We start from the raw sequence: 26,878 nt of genomic DNA, 5'->3' as shown, positions 1-26,878 counted from the left end.
AATTTACCCTTAGTGACACCATTCCCGGACCAGATCTGATTGGTTACATTCAGGGGTCTCCAAACTTTTTGGCCAGAGGGCCACATTAAATATCTGGCGTGGTGTGGAGGGTCGGAAAAAAAATTTAAATATAAAATTTAAATAAATAAGAGATGGAACTTAGATGAGTGAACAAACGAATGAATGGGCTCATTCATTCAACCTCTCTGGCCCTCAGAACACCCAGCAAACACAATCAGAGCACAGTTCTGGTCATGTTCAGTTGAGTGGGCCAGAGGCTTTCAGGGAATAAGAGGCTGGCCAGAAAGAGGTTTGCTGCGGGACGCATCTGGCCCCCGGGCTGGGGTTTGGAGACCCCTGGGCTACAACGATGAGCTCATTATTTCTTGAAATGAGGAGACAAGGAGTTTTTAGTGCTTTTTTAAAAAATGGCACTAAAGCAGCAGCCAATCAGAGCTGCAAACAGGCTAAAATATTGTACTAGGAAAAGGAAGAGTTGATGAAGGAGAATGTAACTGTTGAGGAGGTAAACACATCATCTGGGGGTGATGTGTTGCGACAGGAACATTTCTACTTTGCTCACTGAAAAAAAAAACAATATGAGAACTGCATTTTGAAGGGAAACATGCCCTCCTCCCTGTGGGAGGAGGGGGAGGGGGAGGGAGGGAGGGGGGGGAGAAAAATGAATTTGGCTGAAATCAAAGGTCATAACGTAGTCTGGAAAACTGCCTGTAATTGTCTGCCTTGACATGCTGCAAATGCAAGGGCAGAAAGCAATCATTTTCATAGCTAGCCACATGAAGGACTCTGAAAGGACACAAAGGGAACATGCCAAAAAGGCTCAGGAGGCAACAGATAGTACTCAGGAGTACAGATAATTATCTTAATGTGGCGATGTTAACAAGGCTATGCAAATTTTGCATTGGTACATTTTCTTAATCTTCATTAGCAGTTCCAGAGGGGCAGCCTACTGCAACATGTTATTCTGTTGCAGCAAGAACAAGAGTCCCATGGCATCTTAAAGACCAGTACGTATCTTGTGACACAAAGCATTCCTGGATTAGAACCGACTGGGTCAGATGCAAGGAATGTTATCCAAAGTTGGTAGAAATAAGGACATTGGCATAGAAAGAAAATAAAGTTAAGAAACTGTGGCTGCAATCCTAACCACACTTTTCTGAGAGTAAGCCCCATTGAACAAAATAGAACTTACTTCTGAGTAGACCTGGTTAGGATTGTGCCCTGTGAGGCCGCAAGGCTATGAAATGCAAAAGATCAAAAAGGTCTATGTAGAGCTCAGTGTATATAAGATACAAACAGTGACCCATTCTCAATAAGAGCCACTGGCAATCATTAGCTATGCTGATTTAGCACCAATAGAACCTCTTTGTTCAAGAATCCTGTTGCTTTTACTGCATCATCATGGCACCATTTTTGAAATAGGCCAACAGATGAAGGCATTTAACAGCAGTATGAAAAGGACTTCTCTCTCCATTTGTACTTTACTTCCACTAAATGTTTCCTCTGCTCAAGTCCATTCATGCAAGGACCAGGAAAATAATCTTGTCCACATCATGGATCAACAGAGGGTGCCCTCCTAAACTGCACTGTGGGAACACTTGGGAATGACCATAGCATATGCTTCTTAATAATGCTTGATGTCACCTGAAGAGCCATGCACTTTAGTAGTGCATAGTCCACTGGAGGAGGACAGTTCAATTCCCAAAGTCTGGGGCCAAATCAGCAAGTCAGGACAAAGCAAAGGACTTCCCGTCCCCCCAAACAGTTCAACTAAGAAGCAGCCAGTATTGATGGAATTTGTCCCTGGATGCTCCCATGCATTCCATGTAGCTCCAGTGTTTTCACCAGAAGGCATACTTCTTAAGCTGCCTTGCACAAAGAAAATGTGCCGCTAAGCAAAAATGATTGAGAAACAAAGCAGCCTCCTTTCAAGTAGAGACATGTGAACTAACAACTATACACATAATGCATGGCTCTTTGAATATTATTTTGTGCAAGCATACACCAAAAATTTTTTTCCATTTTAAAACATTTCCCCAAGTTGCCCTTAGTCCCAGACACCACATTTCGGATAGCAATTCCTCTCCAGTGCTCTCTCTTCAAAAGGAAACTGACCTGGTAAACGTTACCCTGGACTTTCCACCACTCAAGGTAAGGAAAAGATCAAACACACTGAGTAGAGCGTTAAGCACGTTAAAGTTCAATTTATTTCAAACACAAAGGCTAAGCACAAGCTCAAATCTTTCCCATTACAAATAATGGGATCTAAAAGAGCCCAGTTTTATCTAGATGGTCCATAAGAGATGCCCAGAAAATCTAGATGAAGCTGCGTGTAGTCAACTCATCTTGGAAGTACTGTAAGATCATCTTACAGTAGTAGACCACGCATGGTTACCAGAGCCAAGCATACAATCAGAAGCCCTGACTTGGGACAGTCCTAAATTTATTAGACCAAAAATGATTGTCTGAGAAGGCGGAAAGCAAGCAACATTACATATCCAGTTCAGGCTAACAAAGCAATGGCATGTCTTACCAATTGTCTTCTCCTGAAGGTGAAATTCTTCCATAGCAGCAACCCCAGCTGTGCCCAGAATGCCATCTTCCTTCAGTAGACACCAGCAGCAGCACCGATGGCAACAGCACACAGCAGACACTGTGGCTGGTCATCAACTGGAAATAATCAAGCAATTCCAAGTTAATTCTCAATATAAAATAAATAACCAAAGGTTACATTGGGGTCCCCCATCTATGCATCTTCATGACCAAACCCAATGGCATGGCCCAGTACCTTGTTCTTACATCCTCTGTAGCAATCCCACTGAAGGAGAAACAAGCAACCATGACAAGTTGTTTTTTAATCAGAGCACAGAACCATGCTTTCCAAAACTTGTGCATGTCATGCTCTTCCGAAATCCAGTATTTTAAATACCCTTCCCCCACCTTCCTGAAGCCTCACTACCATATTTCCAAACACATGTGATCATCCCCAAGGAACACTATGTGTCTGGGCAACTTGGCCATAGGAAGCCTCCTTCTACCAAGGAGCAGTATCAGAGGTCAGACAGCTCACACATGACTGAAGACCAACAGTCTTCCAGTGTTCCAGGTTGACCCCTGGAGCTCCCTGAAGCAGAAAGCCAACCAAGCAATTTGCACTGTTGCCTCCTTGTCCTGTCCTGCCAATCTGCAGATGAACCTTATCAGGGGCCTCTGAGTTCACCCCACATAAGAAAATGTGGCAGTCTGCAATGTGACATAATGCTTTAATCTGTGCGGCAAAGAGGCTTGATTCTAGGTACAAATTTGTCTTCACATTTGGGAACTGATGTCGTTGGATATTATTCCTGAGCACTCCATGACCAACAGAGGCTCTCCAAGATCTCTTTCACATCTGCTACCCCATCATCCTTTTAACTGAAAATGCTGGGGATACTACATACACTCCCATATTGAACCATAAATCCTCCGTAGGTTGAAGCAGAGAGCTGGTGTTACATAGCAGCTGAGAGGCTGTAACTCAGGACTTCCAAAGTCAAATCTTTCCTCTGTCACAAACTCATGAGTTGGCCTTCGGCTAGCCACTCCCTCTCAGCCTCAGCTCCCCCAGCTGCAATATGGGGACAACAGCAGCAAATGGCCTCACAGCACTGTTTCTCAAACTGTCCGTCAGGACCCACTAGGTGGGTCATGAGTCAATTTCAGGTGGGTCCCCATTCATTTCAATATTTTATTTTGAGTATATTAGACTTAATGCCAACATAGTATGTGACTGCATTTGGGGAGATCTGTACTTTTAACAGGGTACAATGTATATACTTTTAACAATGATAATCACTGGGGTCTACTGTAGTGGTTATCTACACAGGCGCTGAGCTTAGCCTTGGTAACATGGCAACCGGCAGGCAAACTTGCTGGTTCCCCCCCCCCCACTCAGGCATGCCAGAGTGGGCCAGTTGCTGAGTCTGAAGCTCCAGAGCCTGTAAACAAAGGATGTTATGAAAAAGTGCATATCTAGGAATGTGTATTGCGGTCAAGCCAGAGCCAGCAGGTTTCTTAGCAGTGCAGATTTCAGCAACCTTAGTAATTTTCCTCAGTGTCATCATGTGTTTTGAGAATGAATAAAAGTCAGAGGAAGCTAGCCGGGAGAGCAGACTTCTCTCTCAATCTCAGACCGTCCTACTTCCGGCTTAGCTCTCACTGCATCAACCCTCTGAATGTCTGTTGTGTCTCTCATTGCTCTGACTTCTTGCTGCTCTAATTCTAACTTTCAAACCCTCAGAGTGCTTCTGCTTTTAGCACTCTCACTCAGGCACGAAGGTTCTAAACCCTGGGTGCTTCCCAAGTAGCGTTGCGTTGCAACAGTCTACTCCTGGGTAAGTGTGGATAGGATTGCAGCCTAGGATGGTTAAAAATTTTTCCTGCTTGATGATGTCACTTCATGTTGGCCATGACATCACTTCTGGGTTAATGACATCACTTCCAGTGGGTCCTGAGATTGTCATTCTAAAAAGTGGGTCTTGGACTGAAAATTTTGAGAACCACTGCCTTACAGGATTGTTGAAAGGACAATACACACCAAGGATTCTACACATGCAAGAAGTGGAATATAAATTAAGTATTATTATTATTACTACTGAAGCTGGACAAATTGGCCTGAGAACAAGTTGACAAATATACTGTTGCTGAACGGAACAGCTCTATAAATCAGAATGGATGACCTGTCTTTTTGGAACAGAAACTCCTCCTCAGAGGCCCTCAGAAACTGTGATCCAGCAAACCTAACAGAACCATTGATTCCCCCTCCCCGTTCTGTAGGGTAGTAAGAAAGCATTTCGTATATGCAGAGTATATGCAACAGCCACAAGACAAGCCTTCCCATTGGCCTTCCGGGCCTCCTATAATAACTTAAAAGTAGCCCCCCTCCAGACATACACACACCCTGGCCATGTCTGACCCTTACCCAATATCATATTTTCACAGCCGTTTTCACAGTTTGTGGGGGAGGGGATAAAATTAAAACATGCAGTGGTGATTTATTCTCAACTCATCCCTCACCACAGCTGGACTAAACAAACATTCTACAGCCTTCGGGTGGGGGGGGTGAGCTTTGGCAAAAATACAATTATTTGCTCTGACTAGAAGAAAAAATAGCAAACCTTTCCCCTACAAAATAATTATTTAGTCAGTGACTATGCAATTTTACGTTGGAGAGCAGACACTAGTGGCTCTCAATAATAGGTTTAACCTATGCCGAGAAACGTGCTCTCTATCTGAACATCACTCTTTGGTGACCCTTATAAACTTGTTTTTAAAACCACAATTCTGTGAATCCAGGCTGTGATTTTTTATTTTTTTAAAACGAGCTAGTCCTCATGGGTTTCAGAGATTATCAAAATGCCTACCCCTACAGTTTCACACCCGTTTCATGTGCCTCAGCAGCTCCTATGCTATTGTTGTCCAGAGCATGTGTTCAGAAGATGTGCTTGTAACGCAGCAGGGATTGCATGGAGGAGCTGACTGTATGACCCTGTCCCTCCATGGGAAGAAATCACAATTGTGCAATTGTAAGGAAATACCTTACAATAGCTGAATATATCACTCCCCTGTGGAGTTAGCCATTCACACAGTTTGGCAATCTGATCTCCCATTGATATCAGGAGGCTGCTGGCAGCCCAGAAAGCTGTTGCCGAGTGTATGAAGTGGGTATCAATGACTAAAACATGAAAAAGGGGTTTATACAATTGCAGTCTAGGTCCGGTGTTGACAACTTAGTGTAAGTGGCTATTAGTTTTCATTTGTCTATGGTGCAACGAGACAAGACAGCAAAAGTTCACGGTACACAATTTCTTAAAGTGGAAGGGCTGCACAATTCAGATCACGGCTTGGCACTAGGGCAGGGACGGTTAACACACCCACTGCTATTTGCTTCAAAGAGCTAAACATGCAAATGCCAGGTGGTCTTGCAAACTGCATTTCCCATACTTGAATGGAGAGCGAAGAGCTATGGCAGTTGGGCTGCTCTTCCATGTCCTAATGCATTTTGCCCATAAGGCACTTCTGAAGCATCCTGGCATGCTAGCATCAGCTTACCCTGCTGTTTCTGATGTCCTGTCCTTGTTCTGAGAACAGATAAAACAATTCCAGCCTCCTGGGGAAAATCGGTTCAGGCTCTTTCATAATAATGATCAAAGGTTGGACCCAACTTCTAATGAAACCACTATTTGACTTTAATACAAAGTAGGTTAGGCTCCTGAATTTAAGCTGCTATTGATTTTATATCCAAATAAATGGCTGATTGAATAAAGGAGAACACTAAAATTGCAACAGGCACCTGGCACGAATGCTGTCACTCTCATTTTGCAAAGAGTGCCCAAGACTACAAGAGGCAGCTTGACAGAATTCCCCATTTCCATGACTGGTTAAGGGGTGAAACTGTGCATGCCTTGCTGAAGGGTCTCCCAAAACCCTGATCCATAGTACCATATGCTTGCCTACAGTTTGAACTGATCCTTAGTCTGTGTGCACCACTGCTGTTTCAACATGTGCCACTACTTGTGTAAATGAGCCGTCAATGTCCAAACACCACAAGTGAACTTTTCATTTCACTGCAGCACAAAATGGTTCTCACTGGTGTTTGCCCACAGAGTCAGCTGCAACGCATCAAGTGCCAAGTGAGCCAATGATGAGAAATCAAGCAAAGAACATGCATGTGTCAACCTGCTCTTAGATGAGCTATCTCCAACAAATGCACACCGCATGGGCAGCCAGGCAAGCACCAACTGCAAAGAGGCCTCCAATGCTATCTGAAACCCGCTCCTGGAGTGTTATCCTGCCAATACTTTCAGCTCTTGTGAGATCCTGCCATCATGCTTTAAGTCATCAGGATCTGGCCTGAGCCACCTTGTTGCGTAACCCACTTGTTCCAGATTTCCATTTTTGCTCCTTTCGCTTTACATTTAAAAACCATTCAAACATTTTTGTATATTTTAAGTATGGACTTGTTTTTGGAGATCACAAAATGGTTTCCCTCCTGTGACGGCATCCTTCTCTTCCTCTCCCTCTTTTCCTTCTTAAAATTTGTTGCAGTCAGATGTTTATGCAATTCTGTGTGTTGTACCAACAAAAGCTCTTCTTCCTTCTTTCAAATCTGTATAGCCAAGACCCTTAGAACTGAGCTTGTCATCAGATCAAGTATTAAACATCAGAAGGTGTCAAAAGATACCTATCCTTTGCTAAAAAAAACTGAGCAATGTTCCTTCCAAAACATCATCAGACAAGCTGTAGTTGTTCCAAAACATCATCAGACAAGCCGCCTTCAGTCCCTTTGGGGAGAAAGGCGGGGTAAAAATAAAGTATAATAATAATAATAACAACAATAATAGTTGGCAAACTACCATTGCACAAATGTTACATTAAGGGGATAAGGTTTGCAGGAATCATAAAGTGATGTTCCTGTTCTTCCTGAAAGGGGGAAAGTCGGAGCACATTTCCTACACTTAGATGATTGGAATGCTGAAATTTGATTCATGCTGAAAGTGTCCAGAATCCTTTTTCTCTTAAAATTACACTGACATTGCTCTATGACTCCTAAAATAGAAACCAGTCTCAAAAGCCTAACGCCATCTCAAGAAAAGGGTTGGATCTACTGGTTAAAGATCAGCAGGCTTTTCAATCTGTATCTTAAAAAAAACACAACCTGGGTATTCTATTTCTTTATACATCAGATTTATTTATCTTGTTTACTTCCCGTCTTCAAACACACTCTTATCCTGGTCTAGCTAGTACGAACCACACATGTGTGGAAACAGGTTTCTGTGCATTTCTCCTCAGCTTGGACCAAGAATTGTCCGTGTGCATGCATCCACAGGGGCTGTTATGCGCAGTTCTCTCCTCGATTCAACAGATGGGGCTGTGTGAATCGAGTCACTCCCCCCCCCCCCCAAAAAAAAATTAAATTCCACTCATCAATTTCTAGGGAGGAGCAAAGAGGGGGATCTGGATTCAGCCATGGTCGCCCACTCCCTATTCCTGCCTAACAGCTGATCAACCACATTTTAGCTTATACAAAAAGACTCTATAGCTGCTGCCCAGGCCACGCCATCTTGGCTCAGAGCCGCAAAACACAAAAATTAACATTAAAATCAGCATTTAAAATATGCAAAAAAGTTAGCATTAAAATGGCAAACAAATTAATAATTAAAAACATTTTAACAACCATAATGTAAAAAAATCATCATCATCATCAATACTTTTTACTGTTAAGTTTTCCTTGTGGAATGCAGAGGTTATACAAAAGAATTTGTACAAGCAATAAAGAATATGTGTAGTACATCAAGTCTCAGAGTATTCTTCTGTCTTACACAAACACACACCTCTAAAAACAGTTTTAAAGCTCTATCATCATCTCCAGGTACAAAATAGATATAACGCCCCTGCCACATCAGTTGGTGAGATTGTCCACTGCTATAAACCCTATCAGTTGTCCACAGTTTTAATTTGAGTGAATAGTTATTCCCAAGAACTTATAGAGCCCAAGAGACTTACCCAAGGGTGTGCAGCAAATAGGGAACTGCCACAAGTACGTTTGCCACCCAAATGCCACCCAACAGACCCAGCTTCTCAGTCTCTTTGCCTGTGCAAAGAAGCACTACAAACCCCGCCAAGCACTGTGTGTCAGCAGGAGATCTGACCTTTGAACTGAAACCTTGTGGCTGAGCCACTATCAGCTGAATGAAGCTGACATGGCCGGTTGGTTGCAGAATCAAAGCTTTCTGTTAGCAAGATTTACTCTATAGTAAAAACAAAGTGCCTAAAAAATAAGACACTGTACAAGTTTCAATGAAAAGATCCTGCCGACAGTTCACAATCTAAATAACATCCAGCCTTACATTTTCCTAGATCTACTAGCCAGACTTTAGCATTAAATACTTTACAAATTTGTCTTGACCTTAAGACACATAGTTAAACAATATGGTCTGCTTGGCTGTTTCCGGAACTTTTTTTGTGCCAAGCTTTCATTCACAGCTATGTCACAGGATTAAAAAAAAACTATGGGCACCTTTCTGCACATCACATTTATTTACTTACTCAATTTTTTCCACCTTTCTCCCCAAAGGGCACCCAAAACAGTTTACAAAACCCACATTGAAAACAGTAGTTTACAACATAACACTAAAATATCCTTACAAATCACAGAAAACCAGCATATAGTTGGGATCCGATCATTGGGCATCCATGCCTAGTTACTGCAAGAATGCTCACTGTTTATCAGTTTATTAAGCTTATCAGTTAATTGTTTTCTTTCCCTTGGACAGGGAGACAGCAGGACTGGCAGCTTCTGATTTCCAAACTTTGGTAACAGGGGTGGGGACCGGTGCATTCTGACAGCTCAGGAGTGGAGTTTGGCTATGGTGGGTAGGTATGGTGGACTGAGTTACCATTTGGGCTAAGAAGGAGCTGCATAGGAAGCAAAAGTAATTGCAGTCTCCCCTTGTACTGTGGTCCTGCTGTTGGATTCCTCACTATTGCCTTCCCTTTTTTCTTTTGGTCTGTAGCAACTCTCTCATAAACAGCCGCACATGCTGTAGCTACGGCCAAAGGTGAATGGTGCATTAATCCTGAGCTCACTGTCCTAGTGTTTTTATGCAATGTACCAAACAGACACACGCACGCATGCACACGAAACCAGTTCACTATGTGAAAACACATCCTCCAACTACTACTGGCTTTTGTCCCAAAACCTTTTAAAGTTTTCACCAATTCGGGGAACTGAACCAAATTTATAGATTTTACATACAGATCCTGGCAACTTGCTTAAAAGTTAAAAATAAACAGCTGGGACATATTTTTGGGAGAGTGAGTTGGAAAGCCTATTAGACAGCTTCATTATCCCCCAACTATTGCCAACTCTTCACATTTTTGTCGCAGAGCTCACGAACCTACAAAACTACCTTGTGCAAAGGGCCCACTGATACACTGGCTCAAATTGTGAAACCTTTCCTGGACTGTACCATTTCAAGTCCAGGAAAACGAGAGTTACTTGCTGGAACACTTCCCCCATAATCAGAGCACAAAACAGCAGGACAGGAAAAAGGCTAAGACAAGCTGTGACATCCTAGTGTCATATGCATATGGGGGAGGGGTTTAAATAGAGGAGGCATTCTAAAAACAACCTTTTTTCCAGCTACTGAAATGGTGCCATCACAAATTTTACCAGAATTCTGCTGAACTTATAAAGTGGGGATCAATCAGGGCATAGGTCCATTGAGCCCAGTTCCAGGTCCTCCAGACATGAACCACTCTCCCAGATCCCAGAAAAATGTCTTTTTCAGCCTGCGACATTCTTTTAGCTGGAATGAGAATTCTCTGCATAAAAAGCAGCCATGACTAAGCTAGCCACAGTCAGGATGCTAAGAGGGAAACAAAACAGGATCCAGGAAGTGGTCTATGGGTGATGATTCTGGGGAATCTCCCAAATGACCTTGTTAAATATTCGTCTTGTATGCAATGAAAAGCAACATGCGAGTTTGTACATTAATCAAAGCAAAACCTCAACATGCTTATAAATGCCGTGTCAAACAATCACTGTACCAGCTTGAAAATGTAACAGAAAGAAAAGGCTATGTGCTGATCTGTCCTGCTTTCTCTCCTCTTGTTCTCTCTCTGGATAACACATTTCCAATGTTCACATCTTGATGTACTTTGACCCAGACGTATGATCAGATCTTGTCATGTGAAGAAATATAAGCCCATGTTCCTTATGACTTCCACCTAAACGGAACTCCTTGGAAAGTTCCAGTTTAACATGACTCCAATCTCTTTTCTAGATCAATGATATTTGGAGAATATTGTTCTTCAGACTACACCAGAAAGGCCATAAGATGAAGAAAAGGCATCTTTCTGTTTAACCTGCATGTCCAGCATTATGGTAAAGATCTGAAGCTGCCTTGGGCCGAATCAGACCCCTGGATTATCTTAGTATCGTTCATGCTGACCGACAGTGACTCACAGGGGTTTCAGGCAGGGCGGTCTTTCCCAGCCCCACCTGGAGACACCATGGATTGAACCAGGAACTGCAACCACAAAGTAGGTGATCTAATATTCAACTATAGCCCAATCTCCAGTTTCTCCATTAACTATTAGTCCTGGAGCCTGTCCTGTAGTTGCCCATCCATGACAAATTCTGAGCACCGATTTGTTCTCAGGAGGAAGCTGAGCTAGTCTACAATCCTAGAGACACACATTTCTGGGGTCAAGCCCCCAGTGACTTCAGGGGTACTTACTTCTGAGTGGACATGTATAACATTATGTTGTTAGGTGCCTCAACACACATCGTGCTCTTCTATGCTTCCATGGTATTGTGGTATATGCTCTGTCTCAAGGCCTCAAACAGGCCACATTAAAATTTGTAGTTCCATTTCTGAAGAAGGTTACCAACTAATCTTCAATTAAGCCATGAAATAAGGGGGCATATATTATGCTCAGATGTCTTGCAGCCCCAAACTTGAAGCTTCATAGTGCTTTAGTCAATGAGTTCATAGCAATTCAGATGTACTATCAAACCTGTTTAGCTGGCTTATGAGCTTACCACAAATTCAAGAGCATGCTGTAAGCCAAGAAGAATTTTGACTGCCATTACACTTCATTCACATAATATCATAAGTTAACCACAAATAATTTTATGACACAACTCCATAAAACCTTGAAGTCCCAAACATTACCAAATATTATCCACGAGAACTAGAGCTGAATGTCAATCTACTAGAAAATGGTTTCTTCCCCAAAAGTTTAGAGTACTTCACTCTTAAAAACTCACTCCCATAGTTCCATATTCTGTCTATGCAGTGGGCTGCAGTTATAGCTACTGTTACATGAAGTAGACTTCCTGTCCAATGTTTCAAGGGAGAGAGGAGGAGATGCCCCTTTGTCAGGTTTTTCTAGCCATTAAGAAATACATGGGTGCTAAATTTCAGCTTTCCAACTCCCATGGAAGTACAGTAGTTCCACAAATTTGATATTGTATCCATGAGTGAAAGTGGTCCAAATGTCATGTACACATAGTGTACATATTCACAATACCAGACAAGAACGCATAACACTCCTTGTGTTCAGGAGTTCACAGAAATGGAGGTTTTTCTGAAGAGTTTTAGAATCATCTTAAGATTCATAGCCATAATGATCAGACATTTAATGCAATCACCATAATCTGGGAGACTTATTAAATTGAACATTTAAAACATGGGGATTTTTTTTTTGTGGGGAAGGATTTCTCTTACTTCATTAGTACCTTGTACATTTGATAAAACTAAACTGAAGCACCTACTTGCTACCTGTCTGGCACAGAGGTTTAGAGTCTAATTGAAACAGCATTCAAATTTATTCATAATTATAATCTTGACACAACTTTGTACAGAAATAGTCCCTTGGGGAAACCTTGGTATTTTTGTGTGCTGGTGAATACTGTGCCCTCTGGTGTCATGCTCACATAACTGTTTTGAAGTTCTTTAATCTTTATCACAATCTTATACATGTCTACTCAGAAGTAAGTTCCATTGTGTTAAATGGGGCTTACTCCCATAAGAGTGTGTATAGGATTGCAGCTTTAGGGCCCAATCCTATCCAACTTTCCAGCACCGATGCAGTAACAATACAGCCCCAAGGTAAGGTAAGGGCCCCCCCCCCACATATTGTAGTATGAAACTTTTTAAATAAAAATCTGTACTTTCCCCCCCCCCCAAAAAAAAATCTATATCCCGCCCCCTCCCACAGAATGCAGTGCACTCCCTGTTGGCATGACTGCATCAGTGCTGGAAAGTTGGATAGGACAGGGCCTTTAATCACTTAAAAAAAAGAAAAAGAAAAAAAAAAACACTTCCTCTTGGGTTCTGTTCCATCACATCCTAGTATCATTCTTTACCATAAGCCAAAAAATGGAATCTAATATGGGGTTGTGCAAATGAAACAATGGAGCTATGCACACAGGGGACAATTCTGTTTTTAATGACTCCCATTGAATCCTATAGGATAAAGTTAATGGGCTGTGATTTGAAACACCATTCCACACCTCATATACAACTATGTTCATAACAAAGTTGCTTCCAGGTAGCTGGGACTCCCCAGTATTTCAGAGATAATTATGCAAGCAGCAATCACATGGATTGCACAGATCATGTAGTTTGATTCCATGCTAGTGCCCACAACAGAGGTACAGTGGGAAGCAACCACACAGAGAAAACACATGGTTGCTACTTTTACGCGTTACCCCTACAGTGGGTAGCATCAGCCATGTAGGAGCAGCATATGAATGGCAGCTACATCACAGGAGTAGTTTATGAAGGAAGCAAGTAAAAATATTGCTGAACAAACCCTAAAAGAAGGTCAAAGGACCCTGGAAGAAACAAATGCTACCTTACCCATGTAAGCAAAACAATGTTCCATAATTTTCTAAGGGAACTCTACAGCAAATCCCATTTCCCAAACTCTCACATTAAGAGATACTTAACTGTGTTTATATTTCCTGTATCTGCAATTTGAATGTCAGCCCAACACTGCTCGGAATGGATGTGCAGTTTTAAAATGGTCTCTTCTAGCTCACATAATCAACGTTTACAAAAGCCCACAAATAATGCAAGAGAGAATCAAAGATGCTTTTGGAGTCCTGTGCAATTATAGCAGATTAGGCTTCTGCCTTTTAACCAATGGAGTGATTAATCAATTACATTTCCGTAAACTTGCAGACTATTAAATCCTCAATATTGCTGCATTTTATATACTAAAGAAAGCACTGGATAACTTACAGTTTAACAAACAGTACCACTTATTGTTCAAAGCAAAGGCCAGCTTTTGAGATAATGTTTAACATTTGTATACTACTTTAAGTTCACAGAAGTAATCGGAAGCTAAGCAGGGTCAGGCCTGGTTAGTACTTGGATGGGAGACCGCCTGGGAATATTGGGTGCTGTAGGCTTATACCATAGTCTTTCAAGACTGAAGGTTGCCAACCAACCATATTCAAACCAGGGAAGTCCTGAGAGTCACAGCTCAGTTTTAGTGACTACTCTACACCAAGGGTGTCAAACATAAGGCCCACAGGCCAAGTGCAGCCCCCAGAAGCAATTTATCTGGTCCCTATTATAATCAAGTTCTCCCAACAAAATAAATGGGCTCTCTCATACCTTGAAAATATGAACAAGATTTACACATTTTCTCTTCTGTCATTTGCAGCTAATGAGTTTCTAGATGAGAATAAAGTGCTTACTTCTGGCCATCATCTGCTTAATGATATAACTTTCTGCTTATTGATGTCAATTCCGGCCCTCAGGAGGCACAAAGATTGCTAACTTCTGTACGAAACAAGCTTTGGCATCCCTGCACTAGGCCATCGCTTTGGTGAGATCTTCAAAGAAACACAACATAGAAAACAAGCAAGTGTGCCCTTGCATCACAATTGTACAGATTACCATTCACCACCACATTCAGATGACTTCCCCAATTCATCAATTAAAGTTTTAGCTGATTATCTTCCAATTAAACTTCACAAAATTAAACCTGGAAGAATGAAAATGTTGAGGTTGCATATACTGTAGTTGCATATACCAAACACTGTATATGTTGTCTTCTTATTCCTACAGTGACTCTCAGTCAGTCTGTTAGAAATGAAAACCAGCATTTGTTCAAAGGGCAGTCTGAACCCTGCGGTCAGGAGCTTGAAGCTAAAGTTTGTTTTTCCAAAAGAACGTGCCTTTAAACTAGCTCAGACTCCTGATATCTAGGAAAGGGCTCTCTTTCTCACCTAATGCACTAACAGCTGCCTAATGAAGTTAGCATAATGTGAAAAAAGTGTTCCTTTATTGGATTAACCTAAGAATTATTTCCGAGAAACATCAGGGGGATAAAGTGTCTAATTCAATGCCGCTGTTCACACTAATGAAGCAGTTGCAAGTGTCTGATCTGAACTCTTAGATTTTATGCAAGTTTACCCCCAAACTCAGTCGAGAATTCATAAGAACGAGCTGGCCAGCTAACAATTAAAGAGTGTGGGGTGTCACTGAAATTGATGGGGATAATAATTAGCAAGTTGTCACTGAATCATCCCCCTTTGTGTTTCCTATCTGCCCGTGGAATGGGGTTGCTTTACCAGGAAAACAGCATCGACTGTTTCATCACTCTGTCTGCCTTGTCTTGGTCCTTGAGTCAAGATCACATGTTTTTCACTCAATGACCAGTGGTGAAGAGTGCAGATGAAGCAGACCATTAACCTTGTGAATCATACACATGACAAAATAGGAAAAGAAACCTAACACTTTAAGTGACACCCTAATTCAGCCATTTTCAACCACTGTGTCATGGCACACTGGTGTGCCGTGAATGGTCTGCAGGTGTGCCGTGGGAGTTTGTGGAAGGGTCATTTATTAGTTGGGCCTTTGGGGGATTTATTAGTTGGGCCCCCCACCAACAGCATGGTGTGCCTTGTCAAATGTCAAAAAACTGATGGTGTGCCTTGACAATTTTAATAGTGTGCCATGAGATGAAAAAGGTTGAAAATCACTGCCCTAATTGATCTTTCATTCTATAATATTCCAATTACAACAGTACTCTCCCTGTTTGAACTACTCATTCAAAAATATTGAAGTAGAATAGGAAACTCATTTGGTATCACTTCCAGCCAAACATGTGACATTTAAAGTATTATTAGACCAGACAGCACCAATTTTTTTCCTCCAAAGTAAATGACAGGTTGTGGTCCCAATTCCAATCCACAGGAGACTCACAGCCCAAACCTATCCAATTTTCTAGCACCGGTGCAACCACAATGCAGCCCTGAGATAAGGAAACAAATGTTCCCATACCTTGAGGAGGCCTCTGCGACTGCCTCCCCACCACAGGATGCTGTACATGACCCACTGGCACAGCAGCACCGGCAATGGAAAATTGGATAGGATTGGGCCCTCAGTCTGTGCTCCAATCTACTATTAATGGAAGAAAAACTAAGCTCCTTGGGACTAAATGGTTGGCAACCTTCAGTCTCGAAAGACTATGGTATAAGCCTACAGCACCTGGTATTCCCAGGCTGTCTCCCATCTAAGTACTAACCAGGCCTGACCCTGCTTAGCTTCCAAGATCAGACGAGATTAGGAATGTGCAGGGACTAATAGCACTCTCAGTGCCAGTAACTTGTTCCTTAAATAATCACTAGATCTGAGGCTTCTGAGATAAAAAGTCAGGAAGCCAAACTGAAAGACTACATCCCTTTTCAGAATACAGTTTCTTTTATTCCTTTGATTTTCTGGTCTAGATTCTGCATCAGCCAGTAATTTCACATATTAAGGTTGCCAGATCACAAACTGAAGAATCCATTGGTTTACTGGATTCTATTGCAAACAGGAGCATCAATGGAATCCATCCATTCCTTAACAAATTCATAGTCCTCCCTAGGAATCTTACCATATACAGACCACTTATCCCTTGGAATGGAAGCCTCTGAGAATCAAATGCTACTGCATAGCTGATCCCCCCCCCCCAGTTTCTGTTCTGTGGTCATGTAAGAGTGTGCCAAAGAAACAGAATTCAGGAACCAGCTGATTAATATCACAACTGAGATACCTTGCAAATATTTTAAGTGCACACATATACAGTATAGCAGTTCTGATGCTACAAGTACATTTCCGTTTAGAACTTGACTACAATGCCGACCTAGAACAATGCATTACTGCCCAGCGTGTTTTCAGTCATACGATTCCTCAGCAAGTGTAAACAAAAATATTCAATCCACTTATTAAATCCAAAACAACTGTACATTTTTTGCACGATAGTTGCACGATACGGTGGATGTACTCTGACACCACAGAAACATTTAAAAAATCCTCCCTTCATTCAAACATTTCAGCGGAGAGAAAATTGACTCAAAATTGAAATCCTGACAGCATCTTTAAGAGGTATTTCACCGGTAAATTAAAACTCATTTGCTCAATAGGAAGGTTCCCATTTGTAAATTAATACAAGGGTGACATTAAAATGTGTGCAGCAACAGCCTCCAACTAGTTCTATAGGCCAATTTATGTGTAAAGTAATAAATAGAAGGATAATGGTCAGAATGAATGAGGGCATCAATCTACATTGTTGGCCTTAGAAAATAGGTGCTGACCTATTATTTCTGCAAGTGTTCAGACTCCCATCGAAAGACACAACAGACTCCAGAAGATCAGAGACAGCAGTTACATCTGTCACCTCCACAGTTCGGTGTCCCAGGAGACCCTAACTCTCTGCGTTTTACACAGATCTGTTGATTGCCTCTGCACAAACCCACAGAGTCCTATATGTCCTGGGAAGGCACGATAATATATCTATATCTATATGTGCACTAGTATTGAATTTCCCTGTGGATTACCGTTATTCTTATTCAGGTTTCAAGACAATAAAAAGTAATGTTTTTTGGGAAGTTACCAAGGCTTTTTTATCTTAAAGCAGATATGAAGTAATAAGAAAACTACAGTAGGCAATGATGATTACCTGGTTGTAATTACCTTGTAGTTATCAAAGTAACATATCAGAATGATCTGTTTTTATTGCGGCCTTTATTACCTTCCAAAGATTATGCAAAGAATGAAGCCCGTTTACAAGTAGACTGGTGAGTGCCAGGCTCACTGATTCTGGCACCATCTATCTGTGATTAAGTACAGTTTCTTTACTAGTCATTACTATGGCCTTTTCTCCCACCAAAAAGGAAAGAGCTCTTTCAGCAAAGGGACAGTCCTGAAAATACTGATGTGAACTGCTTCACCAATTATTCTTTGTGTTATTTGCAGGATTGGGTGTCTGTAATGCCAATCTTCACTTATAGAATCCAATTATGGATCCAATTCTGAACGTACTTTACTGCCTGGTTCAATCTTAAGAAAGCCAATGGACACTTTTGGGTTGAAAAGTAATGAATACATGTATTTCCCAGTTCCAAGAATTTCTTACAATCAGCTCATGATAATGCTACAGAGAGACTATAAAAGTAGATATGATAAGTGAGATTGACTTTCACTGATTAAGGATTAGGTCACTGCCATTGTCATTGCAGTAATTCTATTACAGGTATCACAGAGGTGATTTGAGAGTGCTGTGATTGGAGCTCCCCAAACCCTTTTGGGGCAGGGCTGCACTGCAGGGGGAAAGGTTTTAACCTACCACAGGCTTGATGCAAATCAAACACATACACCAAGGTTGTGATTAGCCATGGAGGAGAAAACATGCAGGTTCGACAAGTATCTTTGATTCCTCCTCTTCTCCCCCCCCCCCCCCCCCCGTGGATAATAGCACTTTCAAGATGGAAACTTTCATCTAGAATCAGTGCAGGAGCAATACATGAAACCTATCCATATCTCACACGACAACCCAGAACAAATTCCATTCCCCCACCACTGCTTTTTGGATATGAAGGAGAACTACAAGGAGGTAAAGTGGATCTGCAGAGTTAGCAAAGATCACATGGTACAGTCTTTCCCTGGACTGTAACTATACAGGCAGAGATAGCATTAAACTACCTTTAAAAACAAAGCTTGCATAAAGAAAACTAGCACATTGGAAGAGGCAGTCTGGAACTTTTAGCCATGAGCTGCAATTTTTCTACATACATAAAATGTGGGGAAGCAGAACCAAGGCAAATAGCATCAGTAAGTCCATCTCTACTGAATGCTTTCTGGGGGGAAAAAAGGTTCTCAAGAAAGTTCTTTATAAAGAAAAAAAAATTAGCATCTGCTGCCCTGCAAAATATTTTATTTAAAACTGGTTGGGCATTTTATTTCCTAAGTTCAAGTTTACAATTTCTGGCTTTCTACATACAGGGCCTTTTCACTTTCCCAGAAGAATATTTTAAAAATGCAATAAAGAAGTAGAGCCCAAGGTCTCCAGCAAATAGTTCTGCTGGATATTTAGTTCAGTTATATTTTTTCCTGCAAAGGAATCATCATGATCATTTCTAGTGTGCAATTGAACTTGAAGTGAATTCACACACTATTTTGAGTGTGTTAGGAACATATCTCTTGGAGGGGGACAAGACTCAAGTGTGAGCAGATGCACCATCCCTTAAATCACCATTTTCATGTAGTAGTAACTTTATTGTCATTGTGCTACAGCACAATGAAATTTTCATCAAAACATTCTGATGACAATGTCATCATGAGTGAGCCAGAGTTAATACAGTGTAGTTTTAACTCAAGAGCCCTGTTCCATGTTATGCTGTTTCTATCCATAGAAGTCACAACCCTGACTTGGGACTAGACGTGATGGAGGGTGGATACGTATTCCAAAGTCTTGCTCAGGCTTGAAGCTTTCCAAGTAGCCTTGGATCATCCAACTGCAGGGAGTTATGTAAGGACATAATGGCATTTGCCACACTAAGCTCCTAGAAGGAAGGGTGTTGCAAAGAACATGCAGAGGATATATTAATATGTATCAATGTATCAATATGCAGATGACTCCTAGCTGTATAGTATATCACAATCTCATCTGGCAACAGGAAGGCTGTGTGTTTAGAGCCAGTAATAAACTTGATGAAGACAACAAACTGGAATTGGTATGACACAAGTTAATGAGGAAATCTGCGGTCCAGATCACAAATTTTCATTGGAAGGTGATGCATTATCCAGGAAGGAGCAGGTTCACAGCTTGGGAATACTTGTAGACACACACGGCTTGAAGTGCTTTTGTCCAGTGTAGGCTGGTGCAACAGCTGCATCTGTTCCTGGGTCAAGCAGTTTGTATCGCATTCTATGTGGGAGTGCCCCTGAAGACCACGGGGAACTTCTACTTGCACAGGGTGCTGCTGCACAGCTGCTGATCAGCACTGGACATGCAGAACACTGTACTATTCCATCTGCTCTGGTTGCCAGTAGGTTAAGTGCAATTCAAGGTGCTGGTATTTTATGGCCAAATCCTATCCAATTTTCCAGTGTTGGTGCAGCCATGCCAATGGAGTGTGAGCTGCAACCTGCAGTAGGGGGGGGGCAGTCACAGAGGCTTCCTCAAGATTATGGGATGTTTGATCCCTTACCTTGGGGCTGCATTGCCCCCACTGGAAAGTTGGATAGGATTGGGCCCTTAAAGTTCTAAACAGCTTGGGATCCACCTCCCGCCCCCAGATGAAATGTCCTCAGAGATCTTCAGGACAGCTTTTTAAAAAAAATGTACAGAAAATACTGGGTGGAAAGGCTCTATGCCAATGTATCTCAAACTGTGGGTCGGGACCCACTAGGTGAGTCACAAGCCAATTTTGGGTGGGTCCCCATTCATTTCAATGTTATATTTTTATTAGACTTGATGCAACTATGGTATGTGACTGCATTTGAGGAAATGTTACAGATCTGTACTTTGAAACAAGCTACTATGTATAAGCTTTAAACAATGATAGTCAATGGACTGACTCCTGGGTAAGAGTGGGTAGGACTGCGGCCTAGGATTGTTAAAAATTTCCTGCTTGATGATGTTCATGACATCACCTCGGTCATGACATCACTTTTGGTGGGTCCTGACAGATTCTCATTCTAAAAAGTGGGTCCTTGTGCTAAATGTGCAAAACCACTGCTCTATGCAACTCCCTCCCTCAGGAGGCAAGAAAGGTGCCTTCACTAATTCATTTCCAGCACTGGCTGAAATCCGTTTGGTAATAACTAAGTACTGATCTAGTGGGCTGCTTTTCTAATATTATTCTGCTGATGCTTTATTTTTTGGATGTATTTTTTAATTTTGGCGCCACTTTCAAAATGCATATTGCTAGCTGTCCTGAGTGCCTCCCTTAGAGGAGGAGAAAGAGTGGGATTTAAGTCTTGTGTAAATTTAAATACACAATTTTCATGCACAAAACTGGTGGATTATCATGGGTGCCAGTGACAATCACATTATTTTACCATAGGTACACATGTGAGAAAGTCACTATCAGTTGTGGCTTTCTAGCCACTAACTCGTATACCCGCAACTAAAGATACAAGCACATTTTCACCACACATGGCAAATGATGTAAATTTCATTAATCACATGAAAACCATTTCCAAGTATACTTCCATGAGAATCAAATCCCAGCAGAACTTCATATCCAAAGTGCATTTATCTAGCTGTTTCTCAAATCTATATACCACCCTTCCTTCAAGAAGCTCTGGGTAGGGTTTAGTGCAGCGATTTTCAACCACTGTGCAGTGGCACATTGGTGTGCCATGAATGGTCTGTGGGAGTGAATGGGCTGTGGGAGTTGGGGGGGGAGCATCATTTATTAGTAGGGCCATTGGAGGATGTGAACCCCCACACGGGCAATGTGATGTGCCTTGTCAAAAAAAAGGGGTGGTGTGCCCTGAAAATTTTAGTGCCTTTTCAGTGTGCCATGAGATGAAAAAGGTTGAAAATTGCAGGTTTAGTGCATAGTTCTCTTTCTATTTTATCCTCACAACAACCCTGTGAGGTTGGTCAGGCCAAAAGGCAGTAACAACTCCAAAGTTGTTTCGCAGCCAAGCCCTCTGAATACCAAGCTCCTACTTCTTCCACCTATAGCCTTTTGTTCAAAAACATACAGTGCCCCCAGGCCAATGAACTCTCAATGTTTTTGGCAAATCCACAGCAAACCCTTGCTCTCTCTCTCTCCCTCCTTCAAGGTTTCCTTCCAATCTGCAAAATCATCCTCCCAGTTCCTGTTCAGTCAAAAAACAAGCAAAAAAAAAAAAAAAAAAAAGAGTTGAGCAGAGAAACAATGGATTGCAGAACAGGATTTTGGGCAGAGCAGCAGTTCATTGGTTTTTTCTTCTTTTTCTCATCCTCTGGGGAGGTTTCTGTTTGCAAATATGTTTTCTCAGCCTGGGCCCCCTCCTTCCAGTGGAGGTGCATCCCCCAAGCGAGAAGGATCCGCACCAAAAAAAAAAAATGTGCCAGCCCGATGGCTTTCATTAAGCGATCCTGCTACATACCAGAGGTTACTCTCGGTCATTTCTGCTGGGAGCCTCTCTGCCTGCCTGAGCATCTCCTCCCTCCCAGCCTCCCTTCCTCGTCTCAGCAGCCCCGACTGCAGGGCGTCCCGAGCCAGAAGAGTCTGAAAGAAAAACACATCCCCTCTGATGAAGCGGCCACGAGTTGATGCCGGGAGAGGTCCTTAAGGAGCCCCCGCACCAGACCCTTGAGGGTCCCATTCTGTTAGCCTCGCCTCCAAGGAAGCCGACAGATGCGCAGTGCTGGGATGGGTGATTGGGAAAGACAGGGAAGAATCAGTCCCAGGTCCAAATGGTCTCAAGCTAGAAGGTGATGCTTTGTCTCCCTCCAACAGTTCCCGTCTCTAACCCCACAGGCCACTCCAGATCTACCTCCCCCCTGCCTCTCTCAGCTCTGCGCTCCTTTCCCCCTCCCGATCTCCATCAAATAGTCACTGAACAACAACAAAAGAGGTGCCCCAGCTCCAGCCTGCCTGGCTGGCTGGCAGCCCCCCTCGCTTAGCCCTGGCACACAACGAAAGCCAGCCAGCTGCGATTCTCCACGGGGAAAGCAAATGCACTCTGCACATCCTCAGAGGTGTGCTCGCGACTCGGAGCCTAAGCCTATGCCGGTCTACCCAGAAGTTAAGTCCCATTAGAGTCCATGGGGCTTACTCCCAGGAGAGTGTGGATAGGATTGCAGCCCCCCCACCCCATTTCTCTCTCTCTGTTCACACTTGGGAGGGGAGAATGAAAGCTGAGCTGAGGCTTCGATCCCCATGAACCCCTCCTCGTGGGGCGTCCTCGACTCGCCAACGCGAGGCAAACAAGGTCCCAACCCTCCAGGAGCAGAACAAAGAAAGGACATCCTCCGGCCAGACTGGCTACAGATCTTAATTCGGTCAGTAACAAACACCTCCGCGGCTCCGCCACCAGCTTGGGAACCCAAGCCTAGGCATGTCTACTCACTCAGTCCCATTGTGCCCAATGAGATTGACTCCCAGGAAAGTGTGGCAAGGATTGCAGCCTCACAGCCCAGTCCTAGGCATGTCTACTCAGAAGTAAGTTCCACTGAGTTCAATGGGGCTCACTCCCAGGAAAGTGTGGCTAGGATTGCAACCTCAGCCCCCCTTCCACCAGAGCCCCCCTGTTTACCTGCTCTCCAGTGTGATCAGGGTCTCCCTTACTAGCCACTTCGACTCAAGTTAAAAGAATCCCAAAGAGAGAGAGTCCCTGCTGGCCCTCGGCGTAGGGGGGTGTTGAGGGCAGCCTCCTTCTCTCCTGCCTGGTCCCCTAGTGTGACTCCAGAAAACCAGAAGATTTCGAATCCAGAGCGCCTTATATAGATTCCGCCGACGCCGTGCACCAGGGGAGGTTACTATCGGTCAAGCCAGACTTCCTTGGGTGATGGTTTGGGCGGCTGCTCTGTTTATGTATTTCAGTCACTCACCGAGAGCACGTGGAGGCTGGGCCCGCCTCTTAAAAGGGCGATCCTTAGTGCTGTGCTCCGGCCCCGAGTCTCAGCAGCCGCTCCACCCCTCTGACAGCATCTCCTCCACAAGCACCATCTCCCTTCCTCATCCTCTTTCCAACTTCTGCCAGCCACGTGCCTCATTGCAGCGCAACCCCAGGCAGATCTACTCAGGAGGAAGCCCCCTGCTTTTGACCCTCCTTCCAAACAAGTGCTTTGAGAACTTAAAGCCTGCAGCTGAAATCCTTGACACCAGTGGTTCCCAAACTTTTTAGCACCAGGACCCACTTTTGGAAATGACATCCTAGCAGGACCCACCTAGGTTTACCAGATCTTAAGCCATTTCTGTCCAGTGTTGCATATACACAACAGGGATAAAATGTGTACACCTGTGGGCTGGGCAGAAATGGGTTAAAAAAGGAGATTACAAAGAAATAATGTTTTGTTTATAAGAACCAGAAAAAGTTCCTCAGACATTTATCTCCCTCTGTGTTCACAAGTTTGCAAACTGCATGAGCTGAGCTTTTTCAGGGTAATTAGCAGTTACAATACTGTATCTGATTTTTAACAGCCCCAGGGCTTGAGACAATTAGTTATCTGATCTTTCCATCACCCTTCTGGGATCCACCAACAATCAGGTCACAACCCATAGTTTGAGAACCACTATTATACACACTTTCCTGAGAGTAAGCCCCATTGCATACAATGGGACTTACTTCTGAGTAAATGTGCATAGGATTGCAGTGTTAGGGCCCAATCCTATCCAATTTTTCAGTGCCGGTGCAGCCATGCCAATGGGACATGCACTGCATCCTGTGGTGGGAGGCAGTCATAGAGGCCTCCTTAAAGAATCTGAACATTTATTCCCTTACCTTGGGGCTGCATTTGGCTGCCCCAGGAACATTGGATAGGACTGGGCCCTCAGTCACTTTGTTCAGAGGTATATATATTCCACTCTGCCATAACTAAGGCCGCAATCCTAACCCACTGACATAAGTACTGACATAAGGGCAATGCAACTCCAAGGTAAGGGAACAAACACTGCCTTACCTTGAGGGGGCATCCATGACCGTCCCCCAACTGCAGGATGCAGCACATACCCCACTGGCGCAGCTATGCCAGTGCTGGAAAGTTGGTTAAGATTGCACCCTAAGTGTTCTGAAAGTGGCTCACAAACAGGGTGACCAGATACAATGGAGGACAGAGTGCCTATACCTTTAACCATTGCACAGAAGAGGGAATTTTAGCAGGTGTAGCACAACATGGAAGAGTTTGAAAAGCTGCATCTACCAAAATTTCCTATTTTATACAATGGTTAAAAGTATCGGCCAGCGGTTTCCAACCTTTTTCATTTCATAGCACACTGATAAGGTACAGAAATGGTCAAAGCACACTATCAGATTTTGACAATTGACAAGACACACCACATGCTAGCAAGGGGCTCACATCCCCCAATGGCCCTACTAATAAATGACCCTCCCCCAAACTCCATGGCACACCTATGGACCATTCACGGCACACTGGTTGAAAATCGCTGGTATAGGCACGCTGTTCTCCATTGTATCTGGTCACCCCGCTCACAAAGAAGAAACAACAAAAAGGCATCTGCAGGACAGTAGAGCAACCTGACACCATGGGAGAGAATGGCAGCAAAAAGAACATAACAGTGGAAGTCACCCGTCATGGATTAAAAGTGTAAAACCAGGAAGGTGTGGTGGTTTAGGGATTGGACGTAGACCTGGAAGATCCAGGTTCAAATCCCTGCTCGACCACAAAGCTTACTGGGTGAAGCTTCCAACGCTTCAGCCAGTCACTATCAGTCTCACCTACCTCACAGGGTTGATATGAGGGCAAAAGGAGGGAAGGAACCTTGTACACCACCCTGAACTCCTTGGAGGAAGTATAAAAGTGTGAAAAATAAAGAAAAAGCCTTCACCTGGCACCAGAATAACCTTGAAGTCAGCCCTGCCCTAGCAGGCCATCCTGGGGAGGGTGTCTTGATGGAAGCAGTGTCACCAGAAAGCCCTGCCCCACAGAGGCCATCCACTTCCCCTCAGACTGATAACCAGACAGGCCAAGATGGGAGGAACCTCTTTCAGAAACATCCACTTCTCCTTTAGTGCTCCTCACAAGGAATGGATGACAGACACCAATGTGTTAGGAAAGAGCTGAAGGGCGTACCAAGGGTGGCACTGGGGACTCTCTCCCCATTTGAAGGTGTTTGAGATACTTGTGCACCCAACAAGGCACTATGCACTGATTGAGTTTGAGCTGTCAGCGATCAACTTGAGAAGAGCTCTTGGGGGTGCAACGGAAAGGTCAGTAAACAGTCAGTGCTGCCTGTGGCAGCTGCAAAGGCAGTGAACTTCATGCTAAGGGTCATTAGGAGAGGAAATGAGAATTAGACGGTGACTATAATGGCCCAGTACAAATCTCTGAGGCAGTCACATTGGAAACATTGTGTACATTTCTGGACACCACTTCTCAAGAAGGATAATGTCAAATTGGAAAAGATGCACAATCAAAACTATCAGCAGGGCTGATCAGGGCACCTTCATTATAAAACGAGCCTACAGCATTTGAGATTTTTCATCTTGGAATAAAAGGTGATTAAGGTGAGACATGTTTGACATTTATAAAATTATGTATGGTGTGGAGAGAGTGGGTTTTCTCCCTCTCACTCTGAACAGGAACCAGGGGTCAGCCAGTAAAACTGACTGGTGGGAGGTTTAGGATAGACAAAAGAGGCAGTAGCATAGGGAGGCAGGAATCCGGGGCTGAATGATGTGATGATGCTCCCCCATGTCATCCTGTTACCTCTCTGCCTGCCCAGATACCCCTTCCTCCATGCATGTGCGGCCCTGGTCCCAGAAACAACTCCGTTCGAAGCCATACAGGTGGCAGGGCGGGTGGAAAGGCCCATTTTGCAGTGCTTCTGCACACTGAAAGGTAGGTAGTGTCACCCCCAGTGGAGATGGCAGAAAATCACCACTATGCTGCAGAAGGGAACAATGGACCCCCCCAGCCGAGTACACTTGGTGAAAGGGTGCAGAAGAGAGCAACTGAAATGATTACTGGGTTGGGGTACCTCCCTTATGAGGAAAGGCTACAGCATTTGGGGCTCTTCAGTCTAGATTAGAAAAAAGGAGCCTGACGGGGAACATGATTGAGACACACAAAATTATGCAGGGGATGAATAGAGTGGATATAGGGATGTTCTTTTCCCTCTCACACAACATCAGAACCAAGCTACACCTGTGGAAATTGAGTTTTGGGAGAGTTAGAACAGACAAAAGAAAAGATTTCTTTACCAAGCATGCCATTAGTCTGTGGAACTCCTTGCCACAGGATGTGGTCATGGCATCTGGCCTAGATACCTTTAAAAGGTAATTGGACAGATTTATGGAGGAAAAGTACATCACAGGCTGCAAGCCATGATGGGTATGTGCAACTT

General features: G+C 43.4%; 1 protein-coding gene across 1 annotated transcript in view; it reads right to left on the bottom strand.

Moving 5' to 3' along the window:
* The window catches only part of ABCA1 (ATP binding cassette subfamily A member 1), a 112,343-nt gene extending 89,055 nt beyond the window's left edge, over positions 1-23,288 (bottom strand). The window contains exons 1-2 of the mRNA XM_066614926.1: positions 23,109-23,288; positions 2,555-2,691 (exon numbers count right to left, since the gene is read on the bottom strand). Of these exons, the coding sequence (XP_066471023.1) occupies positions 2,555-2,620 (66 nt within the window). The 5' untranslated portion in view covers positions 2,621-2,691; positions 23,109-23,288. The remainder of the gene's footprint in view (positions 1-2,554; positions 2,692-23,108) is intronic.
* Between the last annotated feature and the right edge of the window lie 3,590 nt (positions 23,289-26,878).

Source organism: Tiliqua scincoides, chromosome 2, assembly GCF_035046505.1.
Source record: "Tiliqua scincoides isolate rTilSci1 chromosome 2, rTilSci1.hap2, whole genome shotgun sequence".
Classification (NCBI taxonomy): domain Eukaryota; kingdom Metazoa; phylum Chordata; class Lepidosauria; order Squamata; family Scincidae; genus Tiliqua; species Tiliqua scincoides.
This window is presented reverse-complemented; position numbering and strand designations above follow the sequence as displayed.